The following is an 18337-nucleotide window of genomic DNA, read 5'->3' as shown; positions in this document are numbered from 1 at the left end:
AACACCAACTACAACCACATAACGTTGCACTGATTATTTAAAGATTCCCTGCACACATAAAATGTTCTGCTTTGGGTAATAATTTATCTGAAATGGTTTTTAAACTCTCTAATTTCCTTCTCCCTAATTTAAACATCCAGAATCTATAAATAGGAAAATATTTTTAATTTCATAAGTTTAACTGCTGGATGTCTCCTACTTCACTAAAAAGTCTATTCTGTGTGCCAGAAAGGTCAAATTTCTACATCACAGTTGTGTTAATTATACATTGGACCATGATTGACTACTTTAATAAGTTGTGATGTCACAAATACTGCTTAAACTCAGATTTAAGGTGAGATTAGAGAAACTTTCCTTCTTCAGCAGATGAAAGTGAAAACAGACTTCTAATGTCAAACATCATTCTGCACAGTGAGGCAACAATAAGCACAAAACACATTTTTGAGTGAAGGGTTACCTTAATATACAAAGTCATTACACCATAATACAGAAAACGTTAATATCTTTCATTTTTTTGATCTCACCTCTTTCTCTGCCTCTGAAAGCAAAACGACAAAGTTGTCAGGAAAGACGCCTTCTTTGCCCCCGATCTCCCCTCGCCACCAGCCGGGCTCTCCTGTGTCCTGTCAGAGAAGCAATGGAAAAAAAGGGGTGAAATATGAAACTTACTGTGTCTCTTTTAGTGTAATATGCATGTTATTTCTCAATTTTCAAGACAATTCGGAAGAAAAGTAATAAAACCTCACTGAGTAGCTTTCAAAGTAGACTATAAAGGGTTAAAAAAAGATGCTGAGAGAGGCTCAGGAGAACAGCAAAACTGGCACCTTGTACACTTGTTTCTAACCAAACAGCAACTGTATTGATCACTGACCACACACTGTCTTCTCAACTGTCTCCACTTGATGGCAGCAGCTTTCAAGATAGTCTTGGCAGTGAGACTGGAGGACTCACGGTTATGTGTCACTATTTGCCTACTACTGAACAACAAACCCTGAGTCAGAGTCATCATACCTCCACAACGTGTCAGAGGCAGCTGAGCTGAGCTGAGCTGAGCCAGCCAAGAATCTGTGGAGCTTCATGTGTTGGCTGGTTGCCCTGTGATGCTTCACTCCTGAATGACAGTGTGAGACTCTACAGGAGAGACTCTGGGCCAATTCTTTGGATTACATTAGTCAACTGGGACAATTAAAAGGGTCTGAAGAAGTGCCTCAACAAGTGTGGAAGAGGGAAATCAAGAAGTGCAATGTGCTCAATGAGTAACAGATTATTAGTCTTCTCGGAAGATATTTGACTGTTAGTGAAAGCAAAAGGTCTCCTTCCTGTCTCAAAGTCTAGACTAAGAGCCATTACTACGTTACACATGAAGTCCAACAGTAACTCTGTAAGACAAATGCTGAAAAAATAGAGAAATCATCTTTGTTTTCATTGTGGACTCATTTTAGACTTCAGTGTGTTTTATTTTAGAATAACCCTTCATGTGATCAGAACACATGCAGTATATTCTGTTCGTTTCTCTTACAAGAGGAGCTATGGGTCGATTTTTTTGATATTTGAAACTTTTTTTATAATAATTACATGGACAAAAACCTGTGACCTTGAATGTAACTTTTATGTCTCCAGCTGAGAACAGTGAAGTTTTGTTTGGGAAAAGTCATTACTTCAGTCCTGATATCATCTTACAGAATATAAAAAAATCCTTACATACAGCTACCTATGAGCTATATGGTCTGTATCTATTTAAAGTCCCATTTTAAATCAGTAGATTTTTCTCCAGCAACTGAACACTTTTCTGTTGTTTTACTTTCCTTTTGTCTGGTTTGTAGTGAAAAAGAGAGAATTGTTGCAGATGAACTTACAGATCCAGACTCATCTCACAGGCTCAGTTTTCACTCATGTTGTGCTGTGGCGTAAGTGATATAATTACAAAATTGAGCATGATTCTGCAACTGCATGGCCTGTATCTCACCTAAAATCAATTCAGAACCGATTTTAGTAGATAATTATGGAGAAATTTGACAAAACTGTGCAGACTGCAGCCACATCAGTCTTAAAGTTGTAATCAGAGAGTTAGGAAAACCTAGAGATTGGTAAGTTTGGAAGGTGTAGGAAGGGTTTGTGCCATGTCTAAGTATCTTTGGTTGAAATTGTCAAACAATTATATGACATGCTGAAGCAAAGTTATTCACCTCAGGCAGTACCAGTCAGATGGGGTTAACTGCTTGGATGGGCTGATGTTAGCTGGGCTGTTATACTGACTTTATGATGAGTTCTGCAGCTGTGAACAAGCATGCAGGATGACATAAGAAAAACCAAACTAGCAGGTTAGTTCGGCTAATATAACTACTAAGTACTTCCTTCCCATTCTCTGCTTATAATATTCAGTTAATTGGTGACACACAAGTATTTCACTGAACCTCAGTGCTGTTCTCACGTAAACCCAGTTTGACAACTTCAATCCATTAAGCACCGGTAGCTTACTTTGCTCAGTATATGGATGATGTCGCCCTCTCTCAGGCTCAGCTCGTCCTCGTTTGTGGCCTCAAAAGCAAAGGTGACCTTACAGCACTCTTTAGCTGAGGAAACAGAAACAGTGGAGTCTTCACAGGGATTCAGGGGCAAAAGCGCACAGAGAAACCAAACAGAGCGCACTACATGTACATGTATACAGATATATTTTTATTACACAACAGCCTGTCTGTAAGCTGATGGATTTGTCAAGGATGTAAACATCCTCCCAACCATGTATACAACACAAGGCTCTAGAATCATTTGTTGAAGGAAAATTCTCAAGTGCTTTCAGTATTTGCAAATAATTATTCTTTTCAAACTACACAGTGGAGCTGCAACTAAAGACAGATGCAAATAATGCTAACAAAGCTAACATGCAAACTTCACAAACAAACAGGACAAACAGAAAGACTTTTCATACCGAGTTGCTAGTGATATAAAAGACACTTTAAGCATCATTTACCTTTGGATTTGCTCTCTCCGTCTGCTCTCTGCGAGTCTGTCATGTTGGAATGGGCGGGCTTTGCAGCAGATGGTAATGATGGGATTGGCTAAAATGAAGCAAACCATACAGATGGAAATGATTTATTGGACATGAGTGGATATGTGGTTCAATGTGGAAAAGCCCTGTCTATGAGGCAGGTTGTGTCTGAACTGAATGAGAGGAATAATCTGATCATGTTTTGTTATGGACGTTTATGGATGGTGCAGTTAATTATGGAAGTGAGCAGTTAAGGATTGTAGAGAGGATATGGACAGAAAGAAGAAAGGCTTGTTAAAGTTCTACCCTTTCCCGCTCTACAAGGAATGTCTGATGTTATAGCTTGTAAGTGATGACAAGTGTTCAGGTCACACGCGCTACATGGAGGCAAAATATACAAATAACAGAATTTTTATCAGAGGGTCACCTGCTTGCTACTATGAACAACAATGGGATTATAAATGAACACAACAGTTTTGGTTATTTCCCATAAGAGACTTATGTCAGTGTTGTTTTTTTCTGTGCTGTTCTCAGTGGTTTTAAATGGGTGGGACTCTGCTGGAAAAGGGTGATGTCATATATTTCCGTGCGCCAATCAGACTTTTAGCAATATTATAATTAGAATCTGATGACAGTTGTGGGTTGTTTTTTCTTGTGTTGTAAATCTGATCAAACTACACTCACACAGCTGAGTATTAAACCAAGCTGGCAGCATTGTTTTAAGGACGCCTCAGCACTCTTTAGTTCAGCCTGAAATATCCAGACAACCTTAAGATGGATTGCTATGAAATTTTGTCATTTTGACATTCATGGTCCCCAGAGGATGAATCCTACTGACTTCAGTAATCCTCTCACTTTCCCTCTAGTGCCACCATCAAGCTGACACTTGTGGTTCAGACTTAAATATCTTGCCAACTATTAGATGGACTGCCAAGAAGTTTACAACAGATATTCAAGGTCCCTAGAGGATACATTATTTGACTTTGGTGATCCACTCACTTTGTCTATAGCGCCACTCGCAGGTCAAAGTTTTCACTTATGCTACATGGGTGGATTCACACAAAATTTGGTGCAGACATTCATTGTTCCCAGGTGATGTATTCTGATGACTTTTCCTTTGGCGCCACCATGAGGTTAACTTGTTAGTTCTTTCATTGAAATATCTCAAGGACTACTAGATGGATTGATGTGAAATTTGGTTCAGGAATTCATGGTCCCCAGAGGATGAACTGTAATATCTTCGATCTCTGATCAAAATTTCATTTGGTTTATGACCACATACTTGCAAAACTCAAGACATTCCCATCAGCCTCAGCTGTACATTGCGTTTAGTGATGTTAGCACAGTGCAACACTAAACCAGCACAGTGAACATGATAAACATTACACCTGATAGACATCAACATGCTAGCATTATCAATGTGCGCATGTTAGCATACATTTAGTTCAAGTACAGCCTCACAGAGCTGCTGGCATGGCTGTACACTCTTAGTCTTGTTTAATATTAAACTTTGAATAAATAATATATAAGGACCTTATTTCCAAACTTTAACTGATGCTTACTTAGTCATAACTATCTAATGTGCAGGGAAACTAATGAATATTTCAAACAAGATTTTCAGGAGCTGTTGTTTTTAACCTGTTGAAAGTAACAGATAAGTCTACTTTCTCTGTCTCTTATAAGCTTGTTGTTGCTTCCAACACTGATTGAGTTCAGCTCAACTCAACTCAAGCCACAATAACAGACCTTTTTGAAAAGTGGCAAAAGATCAAAAATGATATGAGTGTAAACTGATGTGACAGTATCCCTTTGATTTCACAGGCAGGATGCTGTTTGTCCCTGATACTACTGCAGGGAGAGGGGAGAGCAGTACATGGATTATGTGGGTTATTCAAGGTCAAATGAGATACCGGAGGCTGTGAAAAGAAGGGAGTGGGACCATGCAATATGTGGTGGTATGTGAGGAGTGAAGGAGAGTGAAGGAAGCTGTGTTAGTGGTGAAAGAGAGTGAGGGCTGTTGTGAAGAGGAGAGAAGGAAAAGAGGGGAGAGTTTCAAAACGGAGTTACGTGCTGAACTAATTAAGCAGTGAGCCATGTTATTATATAGCAAAATGTTATATCAAGTCTATCTGAGCATATCATCCATGTGTCTTGTATGTATGTTTCAAAACTGCAAAGGAAAAACCTGAAATAGGAATATAAGATACAACATTCCATGAGTTTTCCATTTCAAAAAGGACTTCCTTTTTCCACATCAAATAGAATGATAGAATTGCCAGAAACAAGTTCCAATCTAAAATAGTGTGTCAGATGAAGATTCCTGACTGAATTTCGTCATTTTTTTTGTTTTTTGTGTCATGTACATGTGCTGACGACAACTTAAACCACAAGTGTATTCACAACAAACAAAAACTTCACATGAATCTGGGTAAATTCCCTCAGAGTAGACAGTAAACAACATGGGTAAATCAATGTCATGCTGATCTGGGGTGACAGACAGTGGTTTCAGCGCTTACCACACCTACCAAACGCACCTTTCAACACCAGGGACAGCGCCTCAGCAAACTAAAAATTATGTTTTGTCTCACAAAATCCACCAAGGAATTTGTCAGCGTGCACAAGCGCAGACTGCCGGTCTGTGGCCGACAGTGACACATTCTCTGCCAGATTTTTTTTTTTTTTTTTTTTTTTAAAAACAAAACATGGTACAAATCTCTTTGTGGCCTATAAATAACTTTATAGGCTATTACATAAAAATAACTTCAACTTACATCTTCACAATGCTATGCCACAAGCCAGTTTACAAAGATTAAAACGTCAAAACATTACATAACAATTGCATCTCGTTAGTAACAAAAACTGAGAAAGAGCCTTAAAAGAAAGTTACCTTCAAGAAGACTGCCGAGTACTTTACGCTTTGCAGTCTTTCTTTTTAGTTAGAGTTTCTTTTCTGGAGCTCTCAGCTCTCAGGGAAACCACCGTTTATGTTTGGTCGTTATAATATGATCTTTCATGTTGGCATTTCCACCATGTGTGATAGAAAATACTCTCGCAGTAGGTTCAGAACGTTCAGAACAGAAAGACTGACTCTCTCTTCGGCATGATAGCTAACTGTTAGCACACTGACAGGTTCTGTTAGAAAGGGCTGCAAGCGTCACAGACTAGCAACAGCCTCGACAACGACACACTGATTGATTGACACGCGTACAGACAAATCAGTGTTGAATGTTTTTATATTGGGTTAGGTAAAATGAGTGGGACAGAACATAATAAACGTCTATGTAAGCGCTGAAAACAACTATAATATTATAATTATTATTTGAATTGTGGTTTGGATATTTTAGTGTTTTACAGACATTTGTCGGGACTCAGGACACCCAGCTTGAAACCAGGACATCTAGTCACTGTATGCTGACCAAAACAATACAGAAATTACAAAATATAGATGACAAAAATGAAAGTAAGGAGGATACTTACTTAGCTTGTTAGGAGCACAAAATTGTTTTGCAATTTAGTGTGGTATTTACGGAGACCACATATGTAAATGAGTCCAGCCACAGTTCATCTGATTTGCATAAAGCGCTGCTAAATGAGACCTGATGTCAGGCTGTGCTGACACATGTTGCACATGTCTGGAAAGCAATGGAGCGTAAAGAATGCTTTTTTGTTGCTGAACTTGGAAGACACTGTTGTAACAGCAAGTGTGTATTCATACAACAAGAATATAAAAAGAGATTTCTGGTAAAACTTTGGGTAGATTATAGCTGTAAAAATATACGATGTCTACTTAATAAGTATTTGAATGCAGCAGGAGGCCAGTGATAGAAACTCTGTCAGCTCGTCACTCAATCTTTCGACCTGGCTGTAGTCTCTGTTCACGTCCGAGAAAAACAATACAGCAGATTTTACACCTGCTTTTCCCGGATTTCCAACATAGTTTCCTCTGCTGCAGTGGTAAATAAATCAGGTGCAGGAGCTATTTGTATGACTTTCCATTCCCTCTTCCCATATTTTGCACCTTTAAAACAGAAAGTCTTAAGCTTATTACATAAGCTCAAACACACCATTTTCAGTGGTGCTGCTTTTCTCCCACTTTAGCTGTGCAGAACTTTGGTGCTGCCCTTTACGAAACAAGGATGAACAACATTTGACTGTTTAGCTTAAAAAAGAGCTGCAAATCCTTCGTAAATTCCCCCCTTGGTAAATATTTATTTTCAATATCCCATCAGCACTGCAGACCATAACATCATTGACCCGCATCAAATGTGTAAAAAACTAAAAAACACAGACCTTCGTTTCTTTGCACGTCTTTGTGAAAAGATCGTCATGTGCAATTTACTAGTGGACATGTTTCAGAGAACAAATAAGGAATTTCTCTCTGATGTTTTCATGTCTCTTTACCTTTGAACTGAAAATAATCTGTTTTCACAAGTCAATACAATTCAGGTATTCTCAACGATATTCTACAAATACTCATTTCTGGAAAATTTCTCCAAAATACCTCCAAATGGGTGTCTTGTTTTTACTGTTGAGTATACAACATTTGACAATGCTTTGTGTTACATACAAAGTTTGCGTCACTCACTTTCTCCTTCTTTTCCTCTGTTTCAGGGCTGGGCAGTCGGACCTTTAGTTTGACTGACCCTTCTCTGAAAATATCTCCGAAGCCGACACCTCGGATCTTCTTGGGCTGGGCGATGACTCCGTTCCCTGAGGCTGGTTGAGGTGATGTTGGGGTAGCGGTGCTTTCCACACCACTTCCATCTATGGAGGATACGCAACATGGAAAGACAATCAATCTGTGTATAACATCTTAATGTTTTTCCCCTAATTTGTTTTGGAGAACCCATATTGCATTCTTCTCAGCCACCAGACGGTGCTAAAAATTACACAAAAAAAAATAAAATAAACAAAACACATGAATGAAAAGATTTGTTCAAATGGGCTCAGTAGCAGTTGTTTTGAATGTCCTCAGTTTATCACAGCTTTAATTCAAAACAGATGGTTAACGGGGAACTTTCCTCACATGATGCAGTCACATAATATCTAACCTCCAGTTGCAGACACACACACACACACACACACACCACACACAGAGGTGTTTACAGAGCTGCTTCACCTCCAGGTCGTATAACAAGCAGACAGAAGGCTTAGACGCATCCAGCTACAGACTAAACCTTCAGCCAACCTTCTTGTTGAGGCTTGTTTCCACTGGGCTGCGATCACACCTTAACAGCTCCATTACTACACTTGATCTGACTGACGGTTTACAGCCATAATGTCAAAACAACACGGGGAATGAGGCCGGGACGCTCTGCACGAAAAGAGAATAAATGTCTGAATGAGATAGAAGAGACAGCAATCATCTGTCTGAAAAATGACACAAAGCAGTTGTTGTCATACGCTGAAGAGAGTTGAATAAGTAAAAACAGACAGACACACACTGTTCTGCTCCAGTGTGCCTCAGTGTTGGGTGTGTTTCAAAAGGCTCCGTTCACAGATTCACAGTCACATTTGAGTATAACAGAGACTTAAAACAGGAAAAACAATCACTTTCATCAACCGCAGTAAATGCACCCAGTGTTTGTTTTGGTATCGCGCCACTTAAACCAAATATCGAATTCCAGATCTCCTTCTCTTGTGTTTTTCCAGCTACACACCACCCTTCACGTTCACGAGGCCCTGCTGTTTTTCTGTCTCTGTCTTACCAGTCTCATCTGCCGCGGTGTCGTTGGATTCTCCCTCCTCTCCCGTGGCATCCAGCTCTTTGACGAAGTTGGAAGGAAAGAGTCCCGACTTGCCGTTAAACAGGCCGTTCCACCAGCCCTCTTCAACCTGCACGCAGAACAGATGTGATCCTTTCTCCCCTAATTCTGAAGAGGGGTGTTTCTTAACAAGCCACATGTTTTTTTTATAGATTTGAAAATCGCTCTTCGATAAACAACCCCTGTATAAAAAAAAATGAAGCAAAAAAAAAAAACATGAAACCGGAAATTTACAAAGATGAAAGGCCAATTTATACCATGTAATCACATCATGTCACACACAGCAGCTCATAAATCCTCTATAGATAAATATATTAGCACCTCTTATTGCTCATAAACGTAAAGTGCTTTCTACTGCTCGATCCTCTCTTACTTGTCCTGACTTGTTTGCACCACAAATAACCTCAAATAACAGTCAGTGTGTCTTCACTGATTAAAGACATAACATGCTCGTAATATTACACCTGCACACTCTTTTGTTTAACCTTAAGACTGACGGGTCAGCAATTAAAAAAGGTTGGATATCACACTTTTTTCCCCCCCTCAACCTTCACCATTTCAAAATACAGTTAGATCAGAAGGTGCACTTAACGTGACCTGGTTAGATTTACAAATTATACAGTCAGTGTGGACGTTTAAAGTACCTCTTCGATGATGTCTATAATTTCTCCGACTTTCAGCTCCAGCTCATCTTCGTTCTGTGGCTGGTAGTCAAACAGCACCTTGCACTGTCTCTTCTTAGGCTCTGTGAAGACAAAACACCGGTTAGTCAACCGACGTGCTGCGTGGCTTCACACGTGCACGTGAGCGCGAGCACCGTGCACTGTACATAACTGTGCGCGCGCATGTCTCCGTTTCCTCTAGAATACCAAAGTGGGGCGTGTGCGAGAAGTGGAAGAGGTGAGGAAAGCGAGCAAGGTGTCTATCCAGGAAGTGGGAGGGTTTTTCAGCAGGGTGATCCTGTGGAAGACAGCGGACACACCCTGCTGCACGAGCATAACCGCACACAGAAAACTCTACCAGCAAGGAAGAAATGGTGTCACTTTTTTTAATTTTAGAAAAACATTACATGGTTGCTCATTTGGTAAGATATAAATATGAGACACAGACTTCAGCGCAAACCTCAGCACCATTTATCCCAAATGACTTTATTTTCTGACAATTTGTAGGTCAGGGAGCTTATTCTCAATGCCCAGCTTAGAACTGTGAACATCTAGTATAAAGTAGTTCAGTTATTTAGACAAAAAAGGGTATTTCCTCAGAATGCATGTTAATTTAAATCATCTGATCAACTCACTTACCAATAAAAAACAATCAGATTATGTTCAAAGCTACATTCATTATTTTTTGGCCACTTGGGGGCAGAAGAAAAGCTGTAAACACAACACTGACTTATAATTACCTTTTGAAGCTGTCATGGCAAACTTAGCAAACAGTTCCCTGTTTACACATCCAGCAGATACAGAGCATCACTAGCCTTCATTAGAAACCTGAAAATTGAAAGTTCAGGATTCACTCTTCTTATGGCTCTGTTTTTGTCTGCTAAATGCTCCATTATGTTCAACAGTTAGCCAGCAACCTTGAGTTCATTAAAGGCCCCATGAAATGAAAAATACATTTTCTCAGTTTTAATCCTGTGTCTCTGTGTTAATTGTTCATTTATCTCTCATTATATGCCAAATATGTGTCAAAATCAGAGTATTTTTACATCAAAATCCCTGTCTTTTCTCTTCCTGTTAAACAGCTTCAAATGTTAGATGACTCATCCTGCACTCAGGGGTGTTTACAAAAGTTCATCCTCTCAAATGTGACTTTGGGTGAATACCTAGCCACAGTGTTGATATAAAACCACACTTCACCGTTTGTGGGTCATAGTAGCTAACAGAGCAGTATGGAGAGAGATAGGAAGAGATGCGTATTTGGACACAGTGGGCAGAAACTTTGTGGCTGAGGTCTAATTCATTTGTCTCTCCCTCGTCCTCCTCCTGATCTAACAACAGGTGAGGGAGGTGTGTGTGGAGCTGACAGTCCTCTGTAGACTGAACATAAACAACAAAGTTGTGGGTTGTAAAATCAAAACAATGAACTGAAAAATGCTAAAACACTATGTAGAGCTGAGAGGGAACTGCAGCGTCAGGTGATAATTCTCTGAGGGTTCATCATCATGAACAACCCCTTTCACATTACAAATGGTCATTTCATACATTGTTAACATAAAAATATTCATTAGCTTTAATGCACATGAACCCAGAATGACATTTCTTAGATCCTAATTTTTTACCCATGATGCCTCTGTACCTGATGAAGACCCAATTAGGCCTCAAAATACTGTACTTTTTCTACATGCAATTAAGAAAAACATTTTGAAAAGGGAGCATTCTACTGTGTTGTGAGTCTTTGGGAAGCAGATCAGATCTCAATTTGCTAATATAGCCTATGTTATCACCTGTAAAATACACCAAGGTACAACAAAGCCATCTTAACATAATGACACACGCTTACTGTGTGCCAGTCAGTGACACATACGTTACATTATTTGAACCTGAGGAAGGCTCTATGTTTAAATCTCGGATGTTCTTTGTGTTGTATGAACACCTCCTTTCAAATTTAAGTGGTTACTCCATAATTCAAATACATGTGTAGATGTGTATATGAGTGTCTGTTTGTTTGTATGCACTATGTCTGTTTCAGATTATCTCAACATAAACTTGTACTATCTTCCACTGGCCAGATGTACTTTATATCACTTATAAATAAGGACACAAATTAGGCTCAGGCAGTACCTATTTTTTCATACCTTCAGACATTTCACCAGGTTATACAGTATATGATGGTATTTGTTTATTAAAAAACAAATAAACCATAAAAGCAGAGCTGCTGGTGATAGAAGTCGTCGTAACATGCAGGGTTTCTGCCAGTGTATTGCAAGTTGCCTAAGTTGACTCCCTGCCAGGCCTAAGCATCAGGGGAATTTTTTAAATGTATTTTGAAGATGTTTTTTAAACTAAATTGTGTGATACAAGTAGCGTAGCTCCTTTAAGGAATAGCTCAGTGTGTAGGGAGTGTGCGTAGTGAGCGTGCGGTCCAGAGAGAGAAAGCATGTGTATGTCGATGAGACTGGTGACCAGAGCAGACAGTATAAGTTAGCAGTATAGCTGTGAACGTAGCAGTGCAAAGTGTGTATAGTTTAGGCTATTTGTCGGTGAATAAATGCAACAATTCCGCAAAACTCAAGCCAAGTTCCCGTGTATTGCTTGCCACCCAGCTGAAGCGAAGGGGTTTAGCCCCAAAGCTAGCCATAACTTTGGCCCAGGCTCACTTAAGGTGGACCGATCGTTTTAGCGATAATCTCAGCCACTCCTCCGAGTTTTGCTCAACAACTTTACCATCAGGACTATACCCAAAATACTCTTAAACAGGGGCAGAGGTATTCTTCTTTTTCACTAGTCCTGTAGCGTTATCCCCCCACTCGCAGTCACCATCAGCTCAGTTCAGTTGCCTGTTCCACCAGTAGAGACTGACCTCTTGTGACGCATGCTGTACACTACAATACAGCATCACCTTATCAGTTTAATAGAAAGAGGAGCGTCTGTATTTTTGATAGTATTGAAAATCGTAGCTTCTGGATGTCTAAATACCCTGGTATATCGTAATACCTTGATACCACCAAGCCTAACACCAATGTGTTAGGAAACGTCACTAATACCTGTTTCAACAGTGCTATTGTGATGGCAGCTAAATGTACAATTACACCCTGAAGTCAAGCTCTATACTTGTGAAGTCTAAATGAGTCAGCCATTCTGTAAGAATAGAAACACAGTCACAGCAGATAGAAGAACAAAGACAAAGATGAAACTGTACTCATGATAGGATCTTTGAACAAGACCGGACATGGTGGAGGTATGCAACACACACTGGTGCATATATCAAAGCACACATGAGCTCACACACAGGAGACGCAGGTGAAATCATATTTTATAAGTGTCGACTTTGTTTTAACCAGCCAGATGCCACATGAATGAGATTTGAGCCAAGGCGATGAATGCAATGTGTAGCAGAAGTATAAATACAGTATATTAATGTCTTCATGTTCCTGTCATTAAGAATTCAGGACCTTACCATGCCTTATTGAAGTAGCATTCTTTTTGAGTATTATTTCACCCAAAAATACACACACACACACACACACACACACACACACACACACAAAACTACAGCATCTTACTCTTTGCGGGTGCTGGGGGCTGAGGCAGGAAGCCACCAGTTGGGATGCCGATGGTGCTCATCCTCTGAACCAGGTTGGCCACGTTCCCTGCACTCTTCTCTCTCCTCACAGGCTGAGAGGTCTCCTCTTTCGGCTCACTTTTTGTTTCTTTGACCTCTTTGGAATCCTTCTTCAATTCCTACAAAAAAAAAAAAAAAACAGCAGTGAGTGGGAGGCATTTTTAGTGTTACTATCATTAAATTATCATTCTAACTAACTTCTGCAAGCTACTACTGCTCATACTCCTGATACAGTATGTTTCAATACCGATCAGTAAAATTCTTTTTTACTTTTAAATGACTCATTTAATTATTTCAAAATGATACAAACAATCTTTAAAATGGACATCGAGAGAGTTTATTTTCCAATAAGCTGCATTTCACAGATATTGCTTTTATTTTGTAAACTACCTCCTTTCAGACAAATGAAAATGTACAGCTGCAATCTTGGAAACCATCGGCTATCTGTGTGACGATGATTTACACACGGAAATCAGAACACTCCCAGTACCAAAACCTTGTCCCGTCGCCTACAGATTCTGCATTCATATGCAGATATCTGTTTATAGAGATTATTGCGGCTGTGGTTTTTATTATCGTCCTCAAAGAGACGCCTACATACACCACACCAATCACAGTATAACTGAATTTTAAGCACAAAAGTGACAGGTCTGGTACTAGGATGACACAACGAATCTTAATCTACAGTAAAATCTCCAATTCTGTCAAACCACTCAAAAGGTTGAACAGCCGTCTTCAGCTAGTGACTATGGATTTTGTTTGTTTGGTAACAGACAATAGTTCACGGCCCTGATACGTTTTCAGCAGAGGTGTTTGTGGTGGGATTTATTTCCACTGACCATAGCCTGACCAGAAACCTAATATCTAACCTCAACCCCGAACCCCAAATTAACCCATTGAGGAGGTGAGGATGTGTATACTATTTGAATGGGTTGTAACAGGGTTGACACACACACACATCCACAAAAAAATCCCTTTGTTTCCCTTTTGACTGCAGCCAAAACACATTTTTTGTGGATGTGGTAAAGCAAACATTTCACCACACTAATGACAAACAAACCACAATTCTACTAACAGGAGCTGAATGCATAAAAAATGCATATTGAACAGGAGGCAGACAGCTAAGATAGAAAACCATGTAGTCATAAAGAGATTATCAAGACATCAGGTGGACAGAAAGGCGACGTGTGAAACAAGGTGAATCGGTTTCAGACAACCTAAGTGGAAGTGAAATGTGTATGACAATCTGCATTCTGGTGAGCTAAAGCGACACAAAACAAACCATCACTATGGCAACTTGCGTCAGTGCTCAATTGTACTAGTTACAGCCCACTCATGCTAAATCTAGCTGTCGCTAATGATCCCAATCATGTCATGCAGCCAGGCGGCTGTAAAACAGCTGCCACATTCTCCCAGCCTGGGGAACTCCCTGACAACAGCACAAAGTCCACATCACACTGAGGACTGTGAGAATATGGATTTTTTCTTACTGTGGTGAAAAAGCAACGCATGCCCATGGTGACCCTCCTCAAAAACAAATAATTACAGTCTTTTTTATTATATTAGTACGTATGGTGTTAGTTTGATGATGTTCCTGCTTGCACTTATGTTGAAAATGTACACTCTGTTTTGATTAAAACACCATACATTTTCCATGAAAGAGCGACTTCCCTTCACTCCTCCTCCACACCGCAGCAGTGAATTCAGCTCAGCTCAGCTCGATTCACTCAGCGGGTCATGGAGACTGTGTAAAACACAAACACACACGGCTGGAGCCCCTGCCGTCTCTCCCACGGTGGAGTTAGACGGTTGGAGGCAAAGCCTTGCGCCCATCCACGCTCATGAGCGCTACGCCTGGCGAAACGCTGTCAGGAGACACATCTCGCCTGGCATAGTGACAAAAAGGAACTATGATTGGCCCCCACTGTGATTACCGGCACTGTTTACATACGGGCCGACATGCACACTTCAAACCTCCGGTGAAGAGAGGTGGGTCTGGCGCTATTCACTGTTTTTCAACAGGTGAGAGAGTATGTTTGTTCAGCCAGGGAGAGCTTTTATTAGATGGGTAAGAACGAAATTTAGTTGGAGCCTCTGAGTCTAAAGTAACCAAACAGATGCTGTTGAAATGATTTATAACGTCCTCAGACAGGTCACTTCTATCTGTCGCTCAATGTAAGCCATATTCAGATATGAACTCTGGACAATGTCTGGAGAATCAGGTCTGGACATTGTCTGGAATTGCCTTTTCACACATGTAGCACACAACAGAAGACTGTCCATGTCAGATGTGTTCTCACCTACTGGAAATACTCTGTTTGGTTTAGACGAGGGGTGCAGGAGGCAGGACATGACGCAAAAAATACACTGTGGTTGTAATTCAGCAAGAAATCACAGTAAGTCTTCTCTCCCATTAGCGCTAGCTTCGCAGCAAAGCGTTCAGGCACAGTCAAAACAACGCAGCTTAGCTAGCCTGCTGCGTTTATCCAGCGCCAGTCGCATGTGTAAAATAGCGGCTGCGGACGAGAGGGGAGTCGACTGCTGTTAATGTTCTGCTTGTTCAACAGTTGTATTATAAATTGCTCATACCGTCTCCCTTACTGCCAGATTTTGTTACACTTACAGTGACGAGCAGTTGTAGCCCACCTCGCCGGAGAATTCACTGCTGTATCACACATGGGCTCAATCGGACATTACACAGACTTTGTACAAGGGAACTGGCAGGATAAAGTCTGTCTTATGTCCAGTTATGTCCAACTGATATGGACGTCTGCGTTGACACATACAGCTCCTCCAGGTGACGTCCAGATAATTCCAGGGTTGCATTGCATGTGTGAAAGGGGTTGTAGACTGAGGACAAAAGGTGGCTGAGCATTTGCTGTCAGAGCTTATAGACCCACATGATGTCCTTGTTGGGAATCTGAGACTCAGCAAGTCAATACCTAATCTTTAAATCTCAAAATATACTTTCTATATAAATAAATAACCACTATTATTACTCAAATACACCAAGACAGACAGATCAGACTGGTGTAGCTGGTAAGCAGTGACTACCCCTTAAAAATGGAAGTATGTCCTGCTGGGAGCTCAGAGCAGTAGCAACTCAATTACACTGCTGAAGCAACAATAGAGTGTGTGTGTGTGTGTGTGTGTGTGTGTGTGTGTGTGTATGTATGATAACTGGACAATGACCCAGTTCACCATCCACTTCCTGGTTTACACACGCTGACTTTGCAATTCCGAAGTAGAGAGGAAGTCCAGCTGTGTGTGTGTGTGTGTGTGTGTGTGTGTGTGTGTGTGTGTGTGTGTGTGTGTGTGTGTGTGTGTGTGTGTGTGTGTGTGTGTGTGTGTGTGTGTACTGAGACAGAGATGAGAGTAAAAACAACAGAAATGCAGATGAATTTAAGTTCTCCACAGCCGTGCTTCAGAAAGCTGTGCTGAGACAATAAAGTAAAGATGAGAGTGGAAGTGGAAGACAAGACACAAGAAGGGCTTTCACAGCTCTCAGATATCTGTGTGTAGTTCATTGACACTGCTGACTGTCTGCCAGCGGAGATTAGAGTGTGAAGAGGACTGTTTTCACACATCCATTGTGTTAATTAGATTGCACATACACAGAGTGCATAAATTATGGGAGTTCCCTCTTCTTCCAGCATACTCAGCTGTGTGATGTGTCATCTTTTGTCTTTAGTGGCAGTTTCAAAAAAAATGTCAACAATAGAATTCACCTCTAAACGGCACTGTGAGTCTGTACTCAGTGTTTTAGCACATGACAAGCTGTAAAAACACATTAAGACCAGTAGTTAATGGTTTTGACAGTTACATATAAACCAAACCAAAAAAAATTACCTCCTGTATTTCTCCAATCTGTCACACAGACGCACACGCACTCACAATAAATCATCCACACCCAGAAACACCAACATTAGCACCGAAAATGGATGGATGAACAGCCAACACACACTTAGAAAACCTTCTCACATTTCAGATAACAAACTCAGACCCAGAATTCATACTTCAGCAACAACATACGCTCATGTCAGTTCATCCTTGCTGACCACAGTTTCTTTCCTTACCATCTCCTGCCCGTCCATGTTTCATGTCCCCTGATCATTCAGCTACAACACCGATTAAAGGGAGCAGGAAGAAGAAACACATCATCATCATCTCAGGCCATCACGTTATTGTCAGGAGCAAAGTTCAACAGCCTGCTCCTTAAAAGATTAACTATACGAGCCCAGTGACAGGCCCAGGCTGCTTAGCCGATTACCTATCTCACTACAAAGGATTATAGGAAGAGAAGAGAAGAGAAGTTCGCATTAGCAGTGCAAATATCTTGCACTTAGGTGTCTCGAGTGATGACTATGACTCACCTCTACCAAAACCACACATACTGTGTGTCTACTGCTTATGAGCTGCATAGTTAACTGTGTGCACTGATTAGATGGAAACTGAGTTTCCATTCCATCAATTAGTTTAAATGGAAATGTCATGACAGCAGGTTCACTAAGCACAGTGTGTGTAAATCCGAGCAAAGTAATCGACTTTGGTGATATTCTGATATATGAATTTGTATCATCAACGATAAACCAAACATCCTAACAGCACTGACGTTTGCAGTAGTGACACGCCAGATCAGTATTGATACCGGTCTTATTCAGTGAATCGGGTATCAGCCATGACACAATCAATCCACATTTAATAGTCCATGTCATTATAAAATTCTCTGACATTCGTTCAGTCATGCAGGGTGATCCCAGGAAAAAGAGCAATGGCATCTGACTGTAACACCTTATTGGCAAATGAGGTACTGAAATCTGTATGAGGTGAGAAAAAAGTTGAAGCAGTGCATCCCTTCTATTACTCCAAAATGTAAGAAGCTATTGTTTTACTAACTGCCGTTTTATAAACTACTTCTCTGGTCAAATAAATAGTGGAAAGTATTCTGGAAACATGTTTTAAAGAATATTGCTCATCATAGTTTAGAGTAGTGATCTGTAGTGATCTAAAAATCTAAAAAGGATTCATCATTCCTGACATTATCAACTCAGGCTTTCAGTCCTGTGTTATCAGTACATTAGCAGAGTTCATGTGGCCGTTCTGGCTGATAAACCTCTGTGCAGGCTATGGGCAGAAACAAAGGCTCGATATAGAGCTGCAGGTGAAGGTTGAGCTGACACATCTGCGCGTTGCTTTAATCTTTTACCATCATTGTCAGCTAGAGACGCAGTTAGCATCATGTATTCAATCCAGTGAAACAACCACAACAGCCTGTGTTTGTCTGCTCCTACTGTCAGTA

At 40.5% G+C, this 18337-nt stretch overlaps 1 protein-coding gene across 2 annotated transcripts in view; it reads right to left on the bottom strand.

Annotated features, from left to right (window-relative positions):
- Nucleotides 1-18337, bottom strand: part of cd2ap (CD2-associated protein) — a 66858-nt gene that overhangs the window by 30272 nt on the left and 18249 nt on the right. For both annotated transcript variants that reach the window (XM_067571631.1, XM_067571632.1), the window contains 7 exons: nt 12980-13157; nt 9399-9499; nt 8698-8824; nt 7575-7753; nt 2972-3059; nt 2479-2573; nt 525-623 (listed from right to left, as the gene is read on the bottom strand). In XM_067571631.1, the coding sequence (XP_067427732.1) occupies nt 525-623; nt 2479-2573; nt 2972-3059; nt 7575-7753; nt 8698-8824; nt 9399-9499; nt 12980-13157 (867 nt within the window). The remainder of the gene's footprint in view (nt 1-524; nt 624-2478; nt 2574-2971; nt 3060-7574; nt 7754-8697; nt 8825-9398; nt 9500-12979; nt 13158-18337) is intronic.

This window comes from Thunnus thynnus, chromosome 18 (genome assembly GCF_963924715.1).
Source record: "Thunnus thynnus chromosome 18, fThuThy2.1, whole genome shotgun sequence".
NCBI classification, from domain to species: Eukaryota; Metazoa; Chordata; class Actinopteri; order Scombriformes; family Scombridae; genus Thunnus; species Thunnus thynnus.
The sequence above is the reverse complement of the archived record's forward strand: the minus strand, read 5'-3'. Positions and strand labels throughout refer to the sequence as shown.